A 21510-nucleotide genomic window follows, 5' to 3' on the forward strand; every position below is an offset into this window, starting at 1 on the left:
AATGGCAGGTGGCAGGAAACATGTGAGTTCTGTCCAGACTGAGTCATCAGCCCCTTCAGAACTGGGCATGCGCTCTCAAGTGGATTCATAAGGCTCAACAGCTTTGACTGTGGTTCCTACTAATCAAACAGGAAAACAGACCAATGCATTTGCCATTAGTAACACTCCTCATATGGATGAAAGGGGGGTCAACTATTAACAGAGAAGCACATTTGTCAAATGGGATAGCTATGAATGTCTTACAAAAACATCTATCAACCGGCATCATTGTTCGATTTGGTGGGTCTAGCCAAGATCAACACAGAGATATAAACAGACCAGTGGGGGCTAGGTTTGGGCAGTGGTGATGGGGGCAGTGGAAGAAGCTGGGTTTCTCAATGGGAAAATGCTTTTGGACTTGGGGCAAGGTACCAAGGTGGGCAGGGAGGCCACGTGCAGATTTGAAGGCAAGCCAGATGGAGAAAAGTTATCCCCATATTACCCGACCCCCAAGAACACCAAAACAAACTCTAAGGGATCTAGCCATAGCAGCAGCACAGCCTCATTGCGCTGAGCAATTGAGAAAGTGGAGGAAGAAAAAGAAGAAGGAAGGGAGAAAGGAAGAGGAGGAGAAAGGGGGAGGGTGGAGAAGCAAAACAAAAGAAAGAGAACCACAAACAGAACAATTTAAATAAAAATAAACAATAACAGAATAAAATTTGTAACTCCTTTTTTTTTTAATTCCACAAAAGTTTCACAAGGACAACGTTATAGAAGAAAACCCCCAGCAGTGGCTAGGTCATGCAGAACCATTAATTGTCATACCTTGGCCCATTCTAGTCATCCTTGTTGCACTTTAGAGAGAGAAGTAAGCTATGTGAGTTTTACAACGCTTTTAAACTGTCATATTTCCTGTTGAGCACTTTAACTGGCACATTCTTATAGTTATCAATGTTCTGAGGGCGTAGCCTCATAACCTCCTTTGCAAAGAATGCATGAAGATCGCTCACGATCCAAAACTAGGGGACATGTATATATAGTTATATATAAATATATATATAGTTATATATATATATAGTTATATATATAGTTATATATATATAGTTATATATAAAGAGATAGCTAGATGTCATATATAAATCAAATACATAAGGACAAAAATAATTTGAAAACAAAATACTTCCACTCACAGGACTTTTAAATTTACATGTATACAATGACTCCCCACCCATTGCTGGTTGGAATACTGCACTGGTCCTGTCTTTGGTGTCTGGGGAAGTGGAGGTTCTGACAGAGCCTCGCAGTTTTTTGTCAGTAAAAGTGCTTGTCAATCACACAGCAAGCAAATCTCCAAAACCATCATGCTGGAGGGGACAGGGGATCAAAAATCTAAACCCAAAACATTCACCATAAAAACACCTTTTAAAAAGAGATGCTAAAGACATGACAGATTCCCCCCTCCCGCCTTCCTACCCCCTGTTCTATCAATGGATTTCTAAGTAAATATCTCAAATAAGTTCCTATGAGCCCAAGGCTAGTCTACCCATACCAGAATTTGGTTATGGTAAAGTTGGCCAATTCTTCAGAATTTCTATGTTCCTAAAACATAATTTGCATGCATAAAACATCTGATAGTTGCATATTGGGAAAAATGTATCTGTCTATCTTCCCTCCCTTGCTGACTAACAGTTTTAAAAAAAAAAGAAACAAAAGAAAAAAAATTAAGTGCTGCAATGTGTTTGGCTCACTGTTGCAGCCGCCTCCTTCCAATTGTGAAATGAAGGGGGAAGCTCGCTCTCCCATCACTCATCTACCTATAGGAATTGGCTGTATGTTAAAACAGGTTACCGATACTAGATCTTTCCTGCCAGCCTTCTGCTTTGGGACAGAGCATCATACAGCTGTGCCAGCAATTTAAATGTGGTCGCTAGCTTTTGTCTTTCTTGAGTCAACTGTGGCTCCATCCTCCTACATTCTGATTTATTTAATATGTCAGCTCCTACAAAAGACCATTATCTACTACTGAGTCTGTCTCCTTTCTGCTCCACCACTGCCCCAGCCTGAATTGTACTTGGCATTGGGGCCCTCGTTAGTCAAACAAAGGGGAGTAAAAAAGTCCCTTGAGAATGCATGGAAAAATACTTGCTCTTTTCTGAGTGTTATTTATTCTGTACATAAGGTAAGTGATTCACCTTTTAAAGGATGTAAAAGTCCCAGGAAGGCAGTTCTTAATGACTTACATCTGATATTTATGATACATATGGCTTTTCATCCCAAATGTCAAAAGTGAAAGAAAAAAAACTAGCTATCCCTATGGCAGCATAAGGAGACAGAATAACAATTTAATATGTGATCAAACCTCTCTTCAGGTAAATGAAATGACTAAGATTTGATACATCCAGGAGTGGAAACCTGTTTTTCTCTCTGCATTAAAGTTAGAAACATTCACTTAAACACCTGAAAGACGCTAGCTCTGAGACAAAAAGGCTTTGGTGAATAAGTTTAAAAAAACATCTCCGATGCTCTCTTGCAACAAGCAGATACTTAATCATCTTTTGCACACACTTGGAAGGCTTTTCAAATGTTTTGCGATACTTCAGCCCAGAGTGGAAACGATCAATGCGTTTTCATTGCGTTTGGTTGCTTGTTTCAAACGATTGTGTGCTAACTTATGATGTGTGTATAAAAACAGACAGGGGAAAAAAAGTAAACAAAAAAAAAAGAAAAAAGAAAGAGCAAAACCCGAAGCATTCTGATGATCCTGATAAATCAGAGTAAACCTGCTTTGCCTAACTCACAGGTGCTCCTCCCTAACCTGTGAACTCATTCCTGCAGTGAGCTATTTATGTCTGGAGGATGCCTTTGGCTTACTTCCCCCGCTAGAATCATAAATAACTTTTGGTCCGTCTGCTTATTTGCTGTTGCGCTCAAGGGTTTTATGGTGGTGAAGTAAAAATGACAACCACATGCACACTATCATACATATGCAAAATGTGTAAAAAAAAAAAGAAAAGAAAAGAAAAAAAAGAGGGAACTATAGGGAACAGGAAAGTTACTCTGTTGGAATACCAATTGGGGGAAATGAGTAGCAGATACAGTTTCACACACGGGTGCCGGTGGCTACACATATCAAAGCCGCTCTTCCTGAACGTACTTCTGTTTGTCGCGGGACTCCCTGGACTTGGGCCGGTTCGGCCGATTTGCTGTGGACGGGATGGAGTGGACGGAGGAGCTCTTCTTACTGGACGACTGTGAGGAGTGGGAGGAATGAGACAGACTGGCCCGGGATTGGCCAGCGTTGTGGTCAAACTGCATCAGGCAGAAGATCAGGTCTGTTGGTACGAGCTCAAACTCGTAGGGGGGATTGGTGATGACATACCTGGACAGAGAAAGCAAAGGTATCACAGGCTGAGGCAAGCAGGCATGCCACTGAACTCTCCTGTAGCCTAAAACAACTAATGGCCTGGCTGCTTGAATCTATCTGAGGGACTAGATGTACTTGGTCCAGTCACCTCAAATTCACTTCCAAATTAAAGGAAACCTTCATGTTTAACTTAACAAGGCAGCCACAATCCCAGTCAAAGGGGCCAGGTTAGAACTGGTAATGGAAAAGCCGCACAATCATTCATGTGGGCCAAATGCACAATGGTCAAGTTGACAGCAAACAGTCACCCAACTGCACTGTAACTTCCGTTCTAGAATGTCTTGACAGGCACAGATACACACCACAGGGTCTCTGTTCATCATGCCTAGTACCTCTTTAGCAATAGCTCCCTGGTTATGGGAGCCTGACCACCCTTCTGACAATTAGAACAGGCTTTCTCTGGCTGACACCAGCTACAACTACAATGATCAGCATATTGTCTCTGCAGCAATGGATCTTGAAATAGGGTCTCAGAGATTCCCAGGAACCTCAGAAAAATGCTGGTTATTGGTCTAGGTCTATTCTTTTCTAGCACTGAAAAGAAGGAAGAAAGGAAGGGACAAATGAACGAACTAAAAACAAAAGGGAAAAATTTTAGTGACCTGACCCCTTGATCTGTTGAATCACGAACCCCAGAGTGGGGCTCGGTAATTTGGTCTTTGGAAACTCTGCAGGTGAATCTCCTACTTACCTCCATACAGAAACACATTAGTCTGCAACAATTTTTAGCTCTGGCTAAGCACTGTGATTCTCAAGCATTAAATATATAAACACTGTCATGTAATTTTAAACATGCATGCATGCTTTTTCCTTACACATACTTGAAATTACTGTAATCACAGTATTTTTATTTTAACCCCTCAGATGATTGCAATCTATAGATCTGAGAAACACCTCTACGACCCTCTTTCTTAGAGTATACTACACAAGCTCATGGGTTTGAGTAATTCTAGGATGCATCTTTAATGTTTTTCCTGCCATGAACTTATTAAATTAAGGCATATCAGAAGAAAATACCACAGAATTTAATATATGAAATAAAGTGAGTCAATTATGGAATATATGAAGCAAAAATATCAGCAATATGAAGTATCTCCACATTAGGAAGCAAGGAAGGTATGCACAGAATCAGAGCTTGAGATTCTGGCCTCTGTAATGGTAAAGGAGCTACTTTACAAAGCACTAATTTCCCTCAATGGCTTCACATTTAAAAAAAAAAAACCTTTCTCCTAAGTCCGCAACTTAGTATTAGATTTGATGCAGGCAGTGTGTTGAAGGCATGCACATAGAGACGTTTGCCTGCAGGAAACAAGAGAAGGCATCAGTACCATTGCATTCAGGTGAGATGGTAGGGAGAGAAGACATACTCACCTTTTTGTACACTGGCTGGGGGTGCTGAGGTGGGCATCTCTCAGCCGGTAAATTCCAAAACACAGCATGTTATACGTTTTCAGAGCTTTGCAGAACAGATCACCATAACAACCACCATCCTGGGAGACAACAAAGTGTGTGAGAGAAACATCAGTCTTTATTTGCCTGGGAATCAAGGTCTGGGGGAAAAAACCTTTTCATCAAAACTTGTTTCTTTGTCTCTGGAGCTGGAGGGCCTATGCCCAGAGACTATGCCCAGAGATATCAGTGTGGCAAACAACCTGGACCCAGTATGCTTTGACTTTAGGGATCTGACAACCATGGGAGGTTCCTCTGGTGTCCCCACAGGTCTTTCTGTATCTCAAACAAGCTTCTGTCTTTCCTTCACCTGAGGGGTGTGTGTGTGTGTGTGTGTGTGTGTGTGTGTGTGTGTGTGACACTGGAAGGTCCCAATTATATAGCTACAGAGAAGAAAAGAACCCTACAAAGCAAGGATTCTATTTCTCCTCCAACTCGGCTGTGTCCACTGTGATGGGACCGTGATGTCAAAACTGCCCAAGTGATAATGAAAACCACTGCAAGAATAAAAGACACCCCTGCAAGTCCTATGGTGAGAAGACTCTTTCAGATGAGGACTGTGTGAAAAGCGCAATTTGCAAACCTCAGAGATGTCTAGGGGAATGAGGCTGTGGGAGCTTACAGGCGAGATGACTGGGATTCAAGGTACTAATCGGTTCACAACTGCACCCCAAGTTGTGGGGCTTGACTCACAAGGTGCACAAAGTGAAAAGAGTGTTCTTGTTTGAAAATGAATCAAAGATTCTGGGCTTCAGGCAGACACATGACTCCAAGTGGACTTTATTACAGAATGGCATGACAGAGTGAATTCATTAGTAACAGAGAGGCTGTATTTGTCTTTGCTATAGCTGGAATTAGGATGATGGTCATCGTATTAGACTACAAAGTTTCTAGTATCTCACTATTGTTGGAAATAATAGTCTGATTCAAGTGTACTAGTAAGGAAGTGATAAAGAAAAGAGCCACTAATTATGGAATTCCTTTTAAAATGGCTCCAGATTAATGTAGGTCCTGGCCCACAAGGAGGCATTGGTGTGTTACAAAACAAGACATTCTCCATAACAGGACATTCTGGGCAACACTAATTTTTGTACATTAAGTATAAATATCCCCAAGATTCATGGTTCCACTCCTTAAACTCCTTCTTCAGGTGAGTTTGGAATAAAATTCAAGGTGGCACACTTTTCCTGATGTGCCTGACCCAAGGTAGTCCACACGGAATCCAAAGGGAAGCTCTCATTCCCTCCACTAACAGAGACCTGGGAAAGGGTGGCTGGGTCAACTCAGAAATTCTGAGACAAAAGCCTTGAATTAGAGACAACAAGATAACAAAGGTGCCAGTTGAAACCCTGCCACTTTAGCTAATGGTTCTGGATACACATGATGGCCTTGATGTTTCAAAACCCACCAGTGCTTAGATGGTACTATGAACAAAATATCCTCAAATAAAGCTGTGTCTACAGAGACCAGTGACTGAGCAGAACTGCAGTACTGTGACAAGATTAGAACACTACAGGGCCAGACGCTCATTGCTTTGTATTGGGCTAGTTCTAGCCAACTAGACCAGCCATCCGCTACCCTGTCAGAACTGTTCTCTGTCAGAACTAACGTCTTGTGATTAATACAAACATTTTGAAATCTATTAATTAGCAGACCACTAAGTGCCACCAGCCCAAAAGTTAAAAATGTCACCAGACAGCATCCAGGGCCCATAGGAAATCTTCTCCCAGCCTGCTATATCTGTTTCTGGTGTGCCCACCAATGAATTTTAAAGTTGTCTCAGTTTATGGCTTGCTTGGTTCTGTGAAACAATGCAACTTCATACTGCTTCCACGTGGAAAGAAGGAATTTGTAGTATGTAAAGATGTGTTCCTTAGCCACCATGATCCCTCCTTATGGATCCAGAATAAACTATCTCTTATTCCCCTTTAAGATGAGAGCTGTAACTTTGTGTCAACAGTATACAGGTACAAAACCAGAGTTTGGGACTGAGTATCCCTGTGCTCAGTTAGAGTCAAAGCTGAGTGGCTGAGTGGTCAAGACCCTTCTCAAATGCTTACCAAACTTGGCTGTGTGTTGTTAGCACTTGCACCTTCCATCTCTGGGAAGAAAATCCCTGAGGAAGGCAGCAGTGGAGGAAAGGCCCTTAGCTCCAAAGCCATGATGCCTTGGTGCATATGCCCTGTGCCTCACTTACCAGAGAGTAAGGCATCAAAGATCTGGTAGGTGAATTTGCAGGAATATCTCTGCATAAAGTGTGGGGTCTGGTAAATAAGACTCCATAAATTCCATCTCTTTAGTCTATTACAGTGGAAGAGAGAGATGCAAATACTAGCTTGTCACCATCTGACACAGTTCACTCAAGTCACACTTGCTGCAGACACTGGGCTCAGAAGTTATCTGAGCTGTAGACTCACCCCTAAGTCTGCAAAGGGGCCATCCAACAGGGCTAACTGGGCCACTCGGCAACGGTCCCTGTTGGCTAGTGTCTGCGGAGTGCTGTAGCCCCCTCGAAGAGCATTCTCCTCAGCTATTAGAGCCTCGAGCTCTGGCGTGGCTCCTCCTGTCACCAGGGTCCGTATTAAGGTGAGGATATTGTCATTGAAGTATGTCTGGAGAAAGAAGGTAGAAGAGAAGCATTCTTAAGCCGACACCCAAAAGTCACCGCAACTGACGTCCATATTACAACTTTTCTTGGTAACTCCCATGAAAGATTCTGGCCTGTCTCTTCAAATGATTTTCTGTGGGAAGGGAAAAGACAACAGCTTCCAATTATTCCAGTTTTCTCTCTCATTTGGTTCTACTATGGAATCCATACTTTTAAAATTTTTTTTCAGAGGATTCTCTTTAAAAGGATAATCTCCACCCCACCCACCCCCAAAAAATAACTCCTACTATTGGCAGGTATACAAATACTACCTTGCCTCTGTAAGCCTAAACATCAACTCTGACACTGGAGTCGTAAATGCAGCATGCTTGGGCATCCTCTGAGAGCCTGTCACCCATATGTTAGGAGGCCACCCACAAATAGCAAACTTCTTTCTGTATGGAATGAGATGCCAAGAGCATCTAGAATGCCACACACTCAACAATTTATCATAGGCTTTGATAATGGCTGGACCCAGAAGGCCTCGCCAGTAAACCAGATGCATAAATCTATGAGCCGAGGAGCTTAGTGTGCATGTCTTGGATTTTTTGCAAATAGTCTCAGCTGTCTGAGGCAAATATAGCTGATTAAAGAACTTTCCCCTACATGTACATTTCTCTCCCATCTGGGATAGTAGCATGTCAGTCTGGAGAAAGGCAATGGGGGCTTTTAAAAAATTAATTAAGGTCTAAGAAAAGACCTTAAAATGGCAAGAGTTGCCCAGCTGAGAATGAGAAAACATCAGGTAAAGGTAGTATGTTCCATTTTCCTCCATGAGAAGAAGGCAAAGCATCTAAATAAAATCAAACCCGATCATGGCCATGGTTTTTAACAATCTGTGTACCTCCTGAGTGTGTTAGAAAAGACAGGTATGTCCTTATCTGCAACTTCTTTGAAAGTTTACCTGGCAGTGGGTCACAGAGAACAAAGCAGACTGGGATGAGGACTCATCTCACTCTGTCACTAGCTCTGCTAATCCTGTCTTGGGCATCAGTGTTTACAGTCACTCAGATCAGCATGGTTATTAAGATTGAGTTTATATGCAAGGAACTCCACATGGGCTTTTAAGTCAAAAAGATATTGCTAGAGAGCCTGGATTTCATGTTCCTTATTGAAACACTCAACCAAAGAGCACATAAAATTCCAACTGCAAAGAATGCTGGGAAAAGTTACACATAGGCTATCCAGCTGAGAATTTATGCTCAGAGTTCAGCTGTTCCCTGGTGTGGACAAGTAGAGCTTAGGATACCCAAGGGAGCAGATGCATATGGGATGGGTAAGGGGCTGGAGTCTCAGTGGCTGCCCTCCTTTGTGTAGCAGCCCAGTCATTTTGCATCTTACTGTGTTCATAGTATCCGAGCTGGTGCTTGGGCTCACAGAGGCAAGGCAGTATTTGCATACTTACCAACCAAATCCTCTGAATTGTTTGTTTGTTTGTTTGTTTGTTTGTTTGTTTGTTTCAATCAGGATCCCATAGTGGAATTCTGTCTTCTCTCAGAAGCTGTGGCCTTAGAGAGTTCTGAAACTTTTTGGTCTAGGTGTTATCACATGTAAAGTTGAATATCAGAACATATATAAGATTCCCGATTCTCAGCACCTGAGGGACTGAGAAACTCAGGGCCCAGGAAGTGCTGGTAAATACATCTGACCTGATCCCAGAGACATTGGGGAAGGGACTGTTATTGTTGACAGAAGACAGTCACTCTCATCCCCAAATATCCCTTGACTCTTCTTTCCTGTTGCAGTTTTTGTCCTAGAAGCTGGAAGGACATTATTGCCCTTCATCCGTGAACCTCTTATCTCTCAGTCAGCCTTGGTGCCCAAGCTTTCTCTAGACTAGTGTTTCTCAGGCATACTAATTGCTAGGACCCTTTAATATAGTTGCTCATGTTGTGGTGACTCCCATCCCCTAACCATAAAGTTATTTTTATTGCTACATCATAGCTGTAGCTTTGTTACTGTTATGAATCATAATATAAATATCTTATATGCAGGATATCTGATATGCAACCACTGTGAAAGTCAAGGGGACTCTAAAGGGGTTGTGACCCACCGGCTGAGAATCACTGCTCTAGACTAAGGAAGAAGACAAGGAAGGCCCTGTAGACTACATCCTGGAGACTGATTACATTGTTTTCCTGATGTTTCCCTGTAGTCTGATACCCTACCCTCAGAAGCAGAGGCATATCCTACCAAGTCCTGTCTACCATAGTAACTAAGGGAGATCTACACACAAAACTGACAGGTGACTTTGTGCTCTAATTACTATTCTAGACCAATGGCCATGAGATACTTCCAGCCATGGGTATGTAGATGGCAAACATTCACAACCCCATTTGCTAACACACTGGACACTGAGTACCCAAATATAAAGAAATGAGGGACATTTTTTCTTTCAGAAGGGAACTGTTTTCAAGATAAAATGCAGAAGAATCTGTTTGATTGGGTAGGTAGTCACCAAAGAGTAAGTGATGGTAGAGTGATACTGTCCAACTGGGACAGCTATAACAACCCCTCTGAGGCCCAGGGAACAAGAGAGGCAGAACTAACATAATCTAGAAGACGGGGAAATAAACACTGTAAAGGAATCTTCTAGATGTGACATTGTCAGTGCACTTATTGATGATAGCTATAGCCATCTACATAAGAACTACACAAAATTGGGCCAACTAATATTTCATCATTGATGGGGGAGGAGCCAGTGAGGCCCCTCCCTTCCTGGAGGAATGATTGGCAGTTAAAAACTTTTGGAGGAAAGGCTATCTATCATTTTTGTCAGTAGTGTAGCCACAACCAAATTTCCTTGGTCTAGTAAATATCTTCCTCCTACTCGAGCTCAGGCAAGAAACTCTTAAAGTGAGTGGGCCACAGACAAAATGAACATAGAAAAGGGGAAGTGAGAACTATTGAGACAAAGAGTTTCAGTGAGACAGAGAAATGTGAAGAGGGGAGTAGAACTGAGGAAAATTCATTATATATATGTACATATGTATGTGAGTGTATACATACATACATACTTACATACATACATACATACATACATATGAGTGAAAAGGAAAAAAAACATACTAAGTAGCATATAGGGCAGATGTTTTCCCCTTATAATTAGGAACAAAAAGAACCACTTTCATGACTTCATCTTAAATTGCACTGGAGGTTGTAGCCAGTTTGGGAGAAATAAAAGAGGTATTTGTATTGGAAAAGAGTGAATATTGTCTGCATTTACAGGTGGAATGGCAGTGTATAAAGAAAGTCCCAAGGAACACACTTAAATGATCATAAGTAATAAGAGTTCAGTAAGATTTCAGGGTTCAAAATCAACATACTAATGTACAAAACTTTTTCCTATGCATTTTCAATAACCAAGAAATCTTAAGAAAGAACATGCTTAAGAAGAAATTTGTTCAAGGAGTTCAAGGGCTGGTATACTGAAATCTATATGAAATTATAAAGATATGAATGAAATCCAAATAAATGGAAAGATATACCATGTTCATTGATTGGAAGATAAAATTAGAATAACAGCAAAACCCTTAAACATGATACAGTTCCAGAACATTCCTATCAAAATCAGAGACCTTTTCTTTAGGAAAAAATAGGAAAGTGAGTTCTAAACTTCATACAGACATAAATGTTACATCAATCAATTTCTAAAAAGTAGAAATAAAGTTGAAGCAGTCCCAACCTCTGATTTCAACATATCCTACAAACACTCCCATGAAATCTCACACACAGGTCAATGGAGCAGAATTAAGCATCTAGAAATAAACCTATAGACCTGCTGTCAACTGACTTTCAATGAGGATATCAAAAAGCTTTATTAAAAAGTCATCTATTAAATAAACAGTATTGCAACAGCTGAGCATCCACATGCAAAAGAAAAATGCTGGACCTATTCCTCCTACCATATACAAAACTTACCATGAATCAAAGACCTTTATGTTGAAGCTAAAACCATAGAGTGCTTAGAAGAAATAATAGTGGTAAATCTTCAATGTTTGTTTTAATGATTATCTTAAATAAGACATCAAAATCATAGGCTATACAAGATACTTGATACTTGGATAATTTGTATCTTGTAATGTTTTAAACTTATGCATTGGGGGAGAGTATGTGGAAAGTGAAAATTCTCTGAAGCATTAATAAAAATATCAGAGAATAGTGTATCTTATAAGGATATAGCACCAAGTTTTTAAAATCCCCCAATAACACAACAGCCAAAAAGCAATAAATTTGAAAAACAGAAAAAGGATGAGGCCTCAAAACATGATTGACAAGTGATCAAATACCAAAGAGGTCCAGGATCAGTAGCCAGAGGGTAACACAAGTCAAAATTATAGTAAGAGATTGTCTTTATCCAATGGGATAGTAGTGATAAAACAAGAGACAGAAAAATAGCAGGAACTGCTAAGAATGTGGAAAAACGGAAGCCCTTATATCATTGGAAATCTGTCTGGAAGTTCCTTAATGGGTAAACTTTGACTTACCATTGGACCTAGAAACTCTAACTATACCCAAAAGAAATGAAATATACATCAGAACAAAACCCCAGACAGAGAGATTCATAATGGCATCATTTGCCATAGACAAAAGGACTAGAAACAAATAAAATGGCAATCAGCTAGCGAATGCACCACCAAATATTATAACCATGGAAACAATATTGTCTGTGCAGAAAAAGAAATAGAGTACTAATACATGATACAACATAGATGAAACCATAAAGATAAGTTTCTCTTTATGCGAAACATCCAGAAGAAGCAATTCCAGGGAGATGGGTTTAAATATCAGTGGATGTTCAGGGCTGAGTAACTAAAGTAGTAAGGAAAATGAGGATAGATTTCTCTTGAAAGTTATGAGTATGTTCTAAAAGGGATCCTTGGGGATGTTTATATACGCTTAAAAACCCATAAAATTGTATACTTGAGTGAATTTTATAGTCTAACAATAGTCTAATAAAACACTTCTTAAAAGAACTGGTTAAAAGATAATTACATGATTAAAAGATAATTATGTTTGTAATGGCTAAGTTCTTATCTGTGGAGTAGTAAGCTATAAAACTTAAAAGTGTGTAAGCACACACATGCAAAAATGCACATGTGCACATATGTGCATGAACACATGTACATACACATACACACATAGTGATGGGGAGTACATGTTTTATTGTCCTAGAAAAAAAAGATCAGAATCTAATAAATGCTGAAGACAGAGATAGATATGATAAACAATAGTGCCCATATGTTAAAGGCCTGTAAGGAATTCAAGCAACTAAGCTAAGAAAACACTTCACACAAGCACCACCTCTCCTAAAATGAAACACGAACCTAAGAAGCAGACCCAGGGCTTCACCAAGGAAACAAGAGCAATACCAAGCCTGTGCCCAGTGCGTATCTGAATTTAAATTATTAAATGATGAAGGAAGGTGACTGGCAATACTGCTCTCGGAAAGAAAGAAGGAACAATATTAGGTAAATGGAGACTCCCATAACAAATATGAAAGAAATGCTAACTAAGTTGGAAAAGACAGCTTTGTTACAAGGATTTCATAGGCTAAGAACATGTCCATCTAATCTGTGAAAACGATAGGAATAATTCTAGATCTTTGAGTACTGAAGAATTTATTCACTTCATTTTTAAAGATTAATTTATGTTATACTGTTGTGGGGGGTATGCAATGAGGGGTTTGTGCATACAAGTACAGGTGCCTGTAGAGGCCATAAGAGGGTGCTGCCCCTGGAGCTGGACTTACAGGCAGTTTGGAGGGAACTGCCTCACTACGGTGCTAGGAATTGAACTTAGGTCATCTGCAAGAGCGGCGTGAACCTCATAGCTGCTCAGCTATCTCTCGGGTTGCCATTTGTTTCATTTTTAAAAGATACTCAGAAGCAAAAACTAGCTTTCTTAAATACAATTTAATAAATTTTTAACCTTAAAAGGGGCCGGTATATCTATATCTATAACACTAGAGAGGTATATCAAGACATGGAAGTATCCAATGCTGTCATGAGGCTGTAGAGACAGCTTGGTCAATACGATATCCGCCATACAAGCATGAGGATCTGAGGTCAGATTCCCAACACCCACACACAAAGGCAAGTGCTGGCGCATCCCTGTGATCCTAGTACTGGGAAGACAAAAACAAGAGGATTTCAGGAGCTCACATGCCAGCCAGTTTTATGGAATCCTTGAGGTCCTGGATCAGTTGGAGATTCTGTCTCAAAAAATGAAGTGAAAAGTAATAGAAAACAAATGATATTGACTGTTAGCCTCTTTCACACACAAGAAGGCACACGCATGTGCAAATGCACATGCACATGCACAAAAGGTTGTCATACTTGTTACTTAGAAACAGTGCAGCGTCCCCCCCCCCCCTGATATCTTAGTGAGACTGCAGTGGTGGCACTACTCTCTGAGCTTCATTGTGTTGCCCAAGGGTGACAAGAAGAAAGATGACAGAAAGTAGGCCAAAAAAGACAAAGACCCAGTAAATAAATTTGGTGGCAAGGCCAAAAGGAAGTGGTCCAAAGGCAAAGCTAGGGATAAGCTGAACAGCCTTGTCTTGTTTGACAAAGCTACAAACAGTGAACTCTGAAAGGAAGTTCCCAACTATAAGCTTATTACTCCAGCTATTGTGTCTGGGAGACTGAAGATTCACAGTTCCTTGGCCAGGGTGGTCCTTCCTTTAGGAGATACTGAGTGAAGGACTCATCAAGTTGGCTTCAAGCGCAGAGCCCAAATAATTCACACGAGAAGCACAAAGGGTGGAGACTCCCCAGCTGCTAGTGAACGTGCATAAACAGGTTCAATCAGCTGCACATTTGGGAAAATAAAACTTTATTAAACAAACAAACAAACAAACAAGAAAAACCAAACGACTGAGTGCGAATGTAAAAATTAATTCTGAAAAGAAAAAATGACAACATAAAATCATCTATTAGTACAATATCATTGAAATGGATTTTATAAATCGAAAACTGAGATAGGAGGGTGGAGAGAGGACGTAATGATATTAAAACTGGTTAAACAAGGAGAAAGACGAGAGATGCCAAAATTTCCTAGCTAGTAATACTTAAAATATCAGTTTTGAGTGTATCTTTAGAGGGGACCATTCAACACTAACTAGAGATAAACACAGAACTGAGTATTTACAAATTTAGGCATCACTAGACATAATAAGTTAAGCATTTAAATATTAACCTATACACCAAAAGATAGATGATAAAAAATAATGAAAAAAATCAAGAAAAACCTATAATAGTGATGAAGAAGTACAGCTGGGGTTATATGCAATATAACTGAACATATCAGCTAAAGAATCTATAAAATGACAAAGAATTTCCAGAACTATTATAAAACAAAATTAATGCCAGATTAGTATTTTATATGAAATAAACAGGACAAAATATATTTTAAGAAAATTTCTAAAATATGCTGAGTTCAATCTATAATGACAATAGCTAACATTTACAAAAGAACTCCAACTTTTTATGGATAAGATGTAACAAAAACAATAGCAACTATCCAGTGTTTCAGGGGAGCCTCTAAATCAGGGGTTCTCAGCCTTGCTAAAGCCATGACCCTTTAGTACAGTTCCTCATGTTGTGGTGACCCTGAAGCATAAGATTATTTTTGTTACTACTTCATAGCTGTAGTTTTGCAACTATTATGAATCATAATATAAATGTCTAATATGCAGGATATCTGATTTTCAACCTCTATAGGGGTCCCAATCTATAAGTTGAGAACTATGGCTCTAAATATGTTGAATGTCTAGCAGCAGATCAAGATCCAAATGAAACTTAGAATAGAGACTATTTAAGGGATATTTGATTATGACATGCAAAAGTGTCATGAATAAGCCTGAAAATATAAAAGCAGATTAAAGACAAAAATCATTATAATGAATAAAGCTATGCTATGAATGGGTGTGGTTTTTTTTCAAATTATGCTTTCGTAAGGTGAGAAGCATGATGAAACATGAGGTCATAAAACAATGAAATGACAAGAGGATATTTAATGAACTGATGAGTCTAAAAATAATGCTTTGAAAAAAAAAAAACCAACAACAGCAAGATCAGAAGCTAGGAGGACAATACCATGCAAGGTATATAAAACAATTAATTCCAATCTCTTTATTACGAGTCTCTGGACATGAATAATGGTACATACATGGGGGCTGCACAGGTTGTTCAATGGCTAAAAACACTTACTACTCAGAACCTAAGTTGGGTTCTGATCCCTCGCACCTCTACAGGCAAGTACACTCATATGCACATGCCCACACACAATGACACATACACGCTCATAATTTTAAAACTGAGTAAATCTTTTAGAAAGAATTGACTTTGCTCTAAAGCATGATCCACAGTAAGAATCATCTGCAGAGAAAGAGACTGTTAGGAAAAAAAAGAAAAGGTCTGTTTCTTATAATATAAGCTACTTGTCAACCCCCCCCCCCAAGTAAGCTAAGTTTGATCCGCACCTAACTGTAGGTGCCATGTGAACTTCAAAAGACAACTGGATACAATTACATTAAGTGACTTTTGAAGAGAGCTTTATATTTCCTCTCAAGTTTTACAGTAAACTTTTTCTGAGCACTGGGGCTAGGATTAGAAATTCTATCAACAAGAATGGGATGCCAAATCCATAGTTCAGTGACTATAATTAAGATGTAGGGTTGGTTATAGCCATTGTCACTGGTTTTTTAAAATTAACTTTTATTAGGACTCAGAAACGCTCATTTGTTTATGTGATACCTTCAGTTACTTCAGGACTATAACAGCTAAGGCAAGTAGTCATGCCTGAGACTATAGCTCTTAAGAAGTTAGGCTTTTAGTCAGCCAGGCTTTTACAGACAAGGTTAGCTGATCCAGTCCAGAAAACATCACTCATCTCCACAAGGGGAAACTGCCTATCTAGAAAAATTTTTTTAAAATTTTCATCAGTATAACAATGATTGAATAAATAATAAAACAGTTATACAATGTATAGTATACATATATTAACATGTTTCCAAAAAAGATATAGTATGATAATACATCTTGGTAAAAATTTTTTAAAGTAGAGTCTAAAATGCACTAAAATTAAAAAATCATGTTAACAACACAGATCCAAACTGACAGATACACCTGTATTTTGTAAAAATAAATTCCTGATCTGAAAATTTTTCCATTTTATTTTTCGTAGGTTTTCTACTGTGAAAATATTTATTTTAGATTCTATAAAAGGAAATAAGGTATCAAAAATGATTACTTTAAAAACACAGCTAAATTATTCATCTCTTTTGATAGTTCTTTATCCAGCAAGAAGTTTTTAATGATAAAAACTGAAATTATCAAAAGAAAATAATATATATTTACATGATTACCTACAAATTAAAATATACATATTTAAAACTATCATAAACACAGTTAAAGGTGCTCCTAGGGAAACTGGTAATACAGAATACCACAGATATGAGAGGGCATTTGCACACCCACGATGGGAGTATGTGAGCACACTTGCTCTGGGGAGATAATTAGGAAAGATAGTCATGAACTTCACAAATGTTCATATCTACTCAACACACAATAGGTTTGTCTCAAATAAACACACTGCTGCACATTCCAAGGTTCATGTGCAAAATGCTTAATCCCTGGGTGTTGAATGTTCTATCTGCAATGTACCCAAAAGGCCTATGTATGGTCTCTAGCTTGGTGCTATTAAGAGGTAGCAGAACCCTTACCAGGTGAGGCCTGGAGGAAAATCTCATCACTGAGAGCACGTCCTTACAGAGATCACTCTGGGATTCTAGTCTCTTTCTGTTTTAGGCATTAGAGCCATGAGATGAGCAGTTTTACTCCACTACACTATGTACTATAATGAGCTGGTTCAAAGAAGGCCCAAGGCAGCCACACCAACCAGTCAATGGCTGAAACCTCCAAAACAGTGAGCTGAAATCAACCTTTCTGTTACCTAAGTTGAGTTTTTCAGATATCTATTATACTGATTAAAAGCTAAGACAAAGGGCTATTGTTGTAGCAAAGTATCTTGAACTATCCAACAATAAAGTAAGATTGTGGTATAGTCTAAAAGAGAATATCTTAAAATCCTATGGAAGTTTTGTAAGTTGTGACATTTAATAAAAATAACATGCTTAATTCTCTCAAAAATATTAACTAAAAAGAAATAATTAACCAATATTTAAAATTGGAGATTTGTTCTATCTATCTATCTATCTATCTATCTATCTATCTATCTATCTATCTATCACCATCTGTCTATCCTGTCTATCTATAAAAATAACATACATATATACATCTATCTAAAAGAAAACATACCAAAATTTTAAATGCTTTTCTTCAGTCTGGGGAATACAGACCACTTGAATACTTTTCTACGCTCTTGTGCATCCTAAATTTTCCAAAAGGAAAGTGGCTATTTATCTCTATGTGAAACTGCAATCTGTTTATTTTAAACAATGAGTATGGTAGTTACCTGTTGGAATACACAAATAAAGTCTACATGGAAGGACATAGTTTGGTTGAATTGTTAGGATTTTACCTCAGCACATATTTAAATGATTTATACAGAGACACTGGTACTTATTGAGTAGTTAATAATCCCTAGACTGTGGAGTGGCCTGAATTTACATGTGATTTACATGTGATTTACATGTGATTTACATGTGATTTACATGTGATTCAAAGACAGTGTCTCAAAATGGTCCATCAGTGGTTCAATTTGAAAGTAGGAGACAGGGTTTCATAGAGGGATTTGTGAAGAAGAAGGGTCTATTTCAGTATCATGGGGCAAAATGTATTAGGACTCCAAATGCTAACTAGCAAAGACTATCCTTGCAGAAGGTAAAGTAGCGAGAATGTACAATTACTTTGTAGATTGACGAATATTCTGGCATAGAGGATTTGCAGGCTGTGAAGGGCATATATGAACCTTTGTCTCTGTGCCCTCATACTTTCCAGAATTTCCCATGTCACATCATGAATCAAGTCCAAGGCAGATGTACTGAATCCCTTAGAAGAGACTTATGTAGGAAACCTGTAGTCTGAAAGGATTGGTTCACAGACATCCTGCCCAATCCCGTGTCACTTTGGTGGTTGGGGAGCAAAAGAGGGATGAGCTGGAGTTTTATTTGGTACCTACAATCAGGACACCTGTGCAGTCTGAAGAATTCAGGGGCCTCTTCTCATTGTGAAGACTCTTTCTCAGGAAGGCTTTCATTGTAGTAGAGTAAGCGGACATCCTGAATCTGGGTTTTTAAAATTTTTTTATGTTATTTATTTGTAAGTAGATGTGTGCTATGGTGTACCATTATTGAGGAGAGAACAACTTGGGGGAGTTTGCTTTCTCCTTTATGTGAGTCCTAGGGATGAAACTTAGGTCATTATATTTAGCAGCAAGTGCATTTGCCTCTAAACCATTTCACCATGCCCTAACGTATAATCTTTAATCCTCCCTTGGCTACTCAAATAGCTATGATAATGGGAAAGTTACCCAAGTTTTCTATGGGTTGGACCCCTCATCCATATAACAGAGATTAAAAAAAAAGAAAACCACAAATTTATAAACTCATGTCAAACAAGAGAATTTGTGTAATTTCCCATATGCAAGCAGTACTCAATGAATTGCAGCTTATAAAAAAAGAACAGTCAACTCCCGATGCAACCAATTTAGAATATTCCCCCCTTTTCTGCCCCTATGTTCTCATCTCTAATAAGGGGAGGGGGCTGCCTTCAATCAGGTGTGAGGTTCCCTTGACCTCTAGCAATGGGTGACTCTTGGATCTTGTAAAGGACACATTGCAAAATTGCGAAAGGCTGGAACAAGGGCGGAGGATTGCAGAAGAGCTGGGTCTGCAGCGCCACCTAGCCTAATGTGTGCTGGCCCTCCGCCTATGCAGCTCCACCTCGCTGGAGCATCTTCTTTCTACTTACTTTTTTTTTTTTTAAGTATAATTACTGGAGCTTATGTTTCACAGTTAATGCTGTCAAGCCTTTTAAACTAATTGGTCTTTTATAGAAAATTTAACTGAAAATTAACACATTTTTTAATAATGTTGCCTTAACTTTAATGGCACTCTGCCTTTCGTCTATAATTGCACTAAAATTGTCATTTTCCATGTCATATCTGCCATTTTTTATATTTGCTAGTTTTCATGGTGTGGATTTTTTTATTTTTAGTATTTTTCTTTCGTGAGCAATGAGAACTACTTCAATTACTTTCTCCTGGATCCGCCTTGCCTGGTGTAGCAGCAAGGGGTATGTTCTTGGGTCCAGCACAACATCCCGCTGTTTGCTGCTCAGACACAACACTGCTGCTAGCCCATCTGCCTTGGCTGCACCTGTGGCCTGTCTGTCTGCTTGTGAGCAGAAGAAACGGGGGCTCTTGGATGGCGTATAAGAGATGCGTCATGAGCAGTGAATAGCTGGCATCTCTAGGATGGCAGCAGTTTATCCTGGGCTGACAATTCAGCCTTCGACATAAGGCTCCCTAGGGTTTGGCCCCTCAGGAAGTCACAGTATAGACAGAAAGCAGGTGGGGCAGACCCGTAGTTCAGAGGAGCACATTCTCCAGTCTTACTAACACAAATCTAGTTATTTCTGACACCAAGAGACCAGTTCATATGAGACATGAAAACACAGAAATAGCCGGGCGGTGGTGGTGCACGCCTTTAATCCCAGCACTCGGGAGGCAGAGGCAGGCGGATTTCTGAGTTCGAGGCCAGCCTGGTCTACAGAGTGAGTTCCAGGACAGCCCGGGCTATACAGAGAAACCCTGTCTCGAAAAACCAAAAAAAAAAAAAAAAGAAAAAAAGAAAACACAGAAATATCTCTCCTACAGACTTCTGACTCATCTATCCCATAGCTCCTGGGTCTTACCTCTCTAAAACAGTGGTTCTTGACCTAATACTACAACCCTTTAATACAGTTCCCCATGTTTTAGTGACTCCAACCGTAAAATTATTTTCATTACTACTTCCTAACTATAATTATGCTACTGTTACGAATCACAATCTAAATATTTGTTTTCCAGTGGTCTTACGCAACCTCTTTGATAGAGTTGTTCAACTGCTAAAGGACTCTCAACCCACAGTTTGAAAATCACTGTTCTAAAGTATGTGTGCACATGTGTGCAGAGTAACCAGACGTTGTTGTATATATACATATATATGCATGTTAATAAAAAATCTATAGCTTTGTTGTCACATAGGCCTGCTTGTTGAAAGACCTTCATATTCCTTTGTCCTTATCCAAGTACCACAAGGACACAGGGAGTTGTTCATGTCACACTTAATGAACATTTGGTCTCAATTGAAAATAGAGAAGATAAACAAGGACTGGTGGTGAATCAGATCCAGAAGCTTCAGGTGTGCTTGACCCTGTGCCACACTGTCCCAATTACTCCATGTGCTTAAAGTCTGTAGGTGTTATGATGGTGCCTGTAGATGGAGGTTGTGGTTGAGTCTCACCTCTGCTCTTGCTCTTTGGAGGAACTTCATTTTAGTTCTTCCTAGCTATGGCTTTGGTAATTGACCAATCTATATTCTTTTTCACAAATGAAGGCTGGGATGAAATACAAAGAAATCACAGGTAAAATTTTTGTCAAAGGGTCTGGATCTAATTGGGTGTGTTGAGCCAGACCTCAACTGGAGTTTTTTCATCCTAGACAACAGAGCAAGGTCTAGAATAATTTGGCTAAGACTTTGATTGATGACAGGAAATGATGCTGTCAGCGGGTCTGTTAATATGTCTTGCTCCAATATTTAAACCTGTTGCTTTTTCACACTGTGATCTGAAAGATCAGATTGTGTCATTAATGTGTGTTATACAGTTCCAGGCCCTCAGTACCTAATGCTGCTAATGAGAAATGTGAGGGGCAAATACTAAGTTCCTGCAATGATTTACTCTAGGCTAGAGTGTAGTAAAAATACTGCTTACAGGCTATCACACCTATATTGCACAAGCCACTTTGTCCCAAACACTTCAATTTGGTATCAAGAGAGATTGAG

The 21510-nt window shown here is 39.3% G+C and overlaps 1 protein-coding gene across 27 annotated transcripts in view; it reads right to left on the minus strand.

The window, feature by feature from the left end:
• Kcnma1 (potassium calcium-activated channel subfamily M alpha 1) overlaps positions 1–21510 on the minus strand; it is a 688486-nt gene that overhangs the window by 7244 nt on the left and 659732 nt on the right. For 16 of the 27 annotated variants that reach the window (XM_028758452.1, XM_028758459.1, XM_028758458.1 and 13 more), the window contains 3 exons: positions 7270–7464; positions 4775–4893; positions 3134–3358 (listed from right to left, as the gene is read on the minus strand). In XM_028758452.1, coding sequence (XP_028614285.1) covers positions 3134–3358; positions 4775–4893; positions 7270–7464 — 539 coding nt within the window. Of the gene's footprint in view, positions 1–692; positions 3359–4774; positions 4894–7269; positions 7465–21510 lie in introns of those variants that run through there. The other 11 variants (XM_028758454.1, XM_028758443.1, XM_028758434.1 and 8 more) reach the window with 3 other exon arrangements.

This window comes from Grammomys surdaster, unplaced genomic scaffold (assembly GCF_004785775.1).
Source record: "Grammomys surdaster isolate TR1022 unplaced genomic scaffold, NIH_TR_1.0 126198, whole genome shotgun sequence".
Classification (NCBI taxonomy): Eukaryota; Metazoa; Chordata; class Mammalia; order Rodentia; family Muridae; genus Grammomys; species Grammomys surdaster.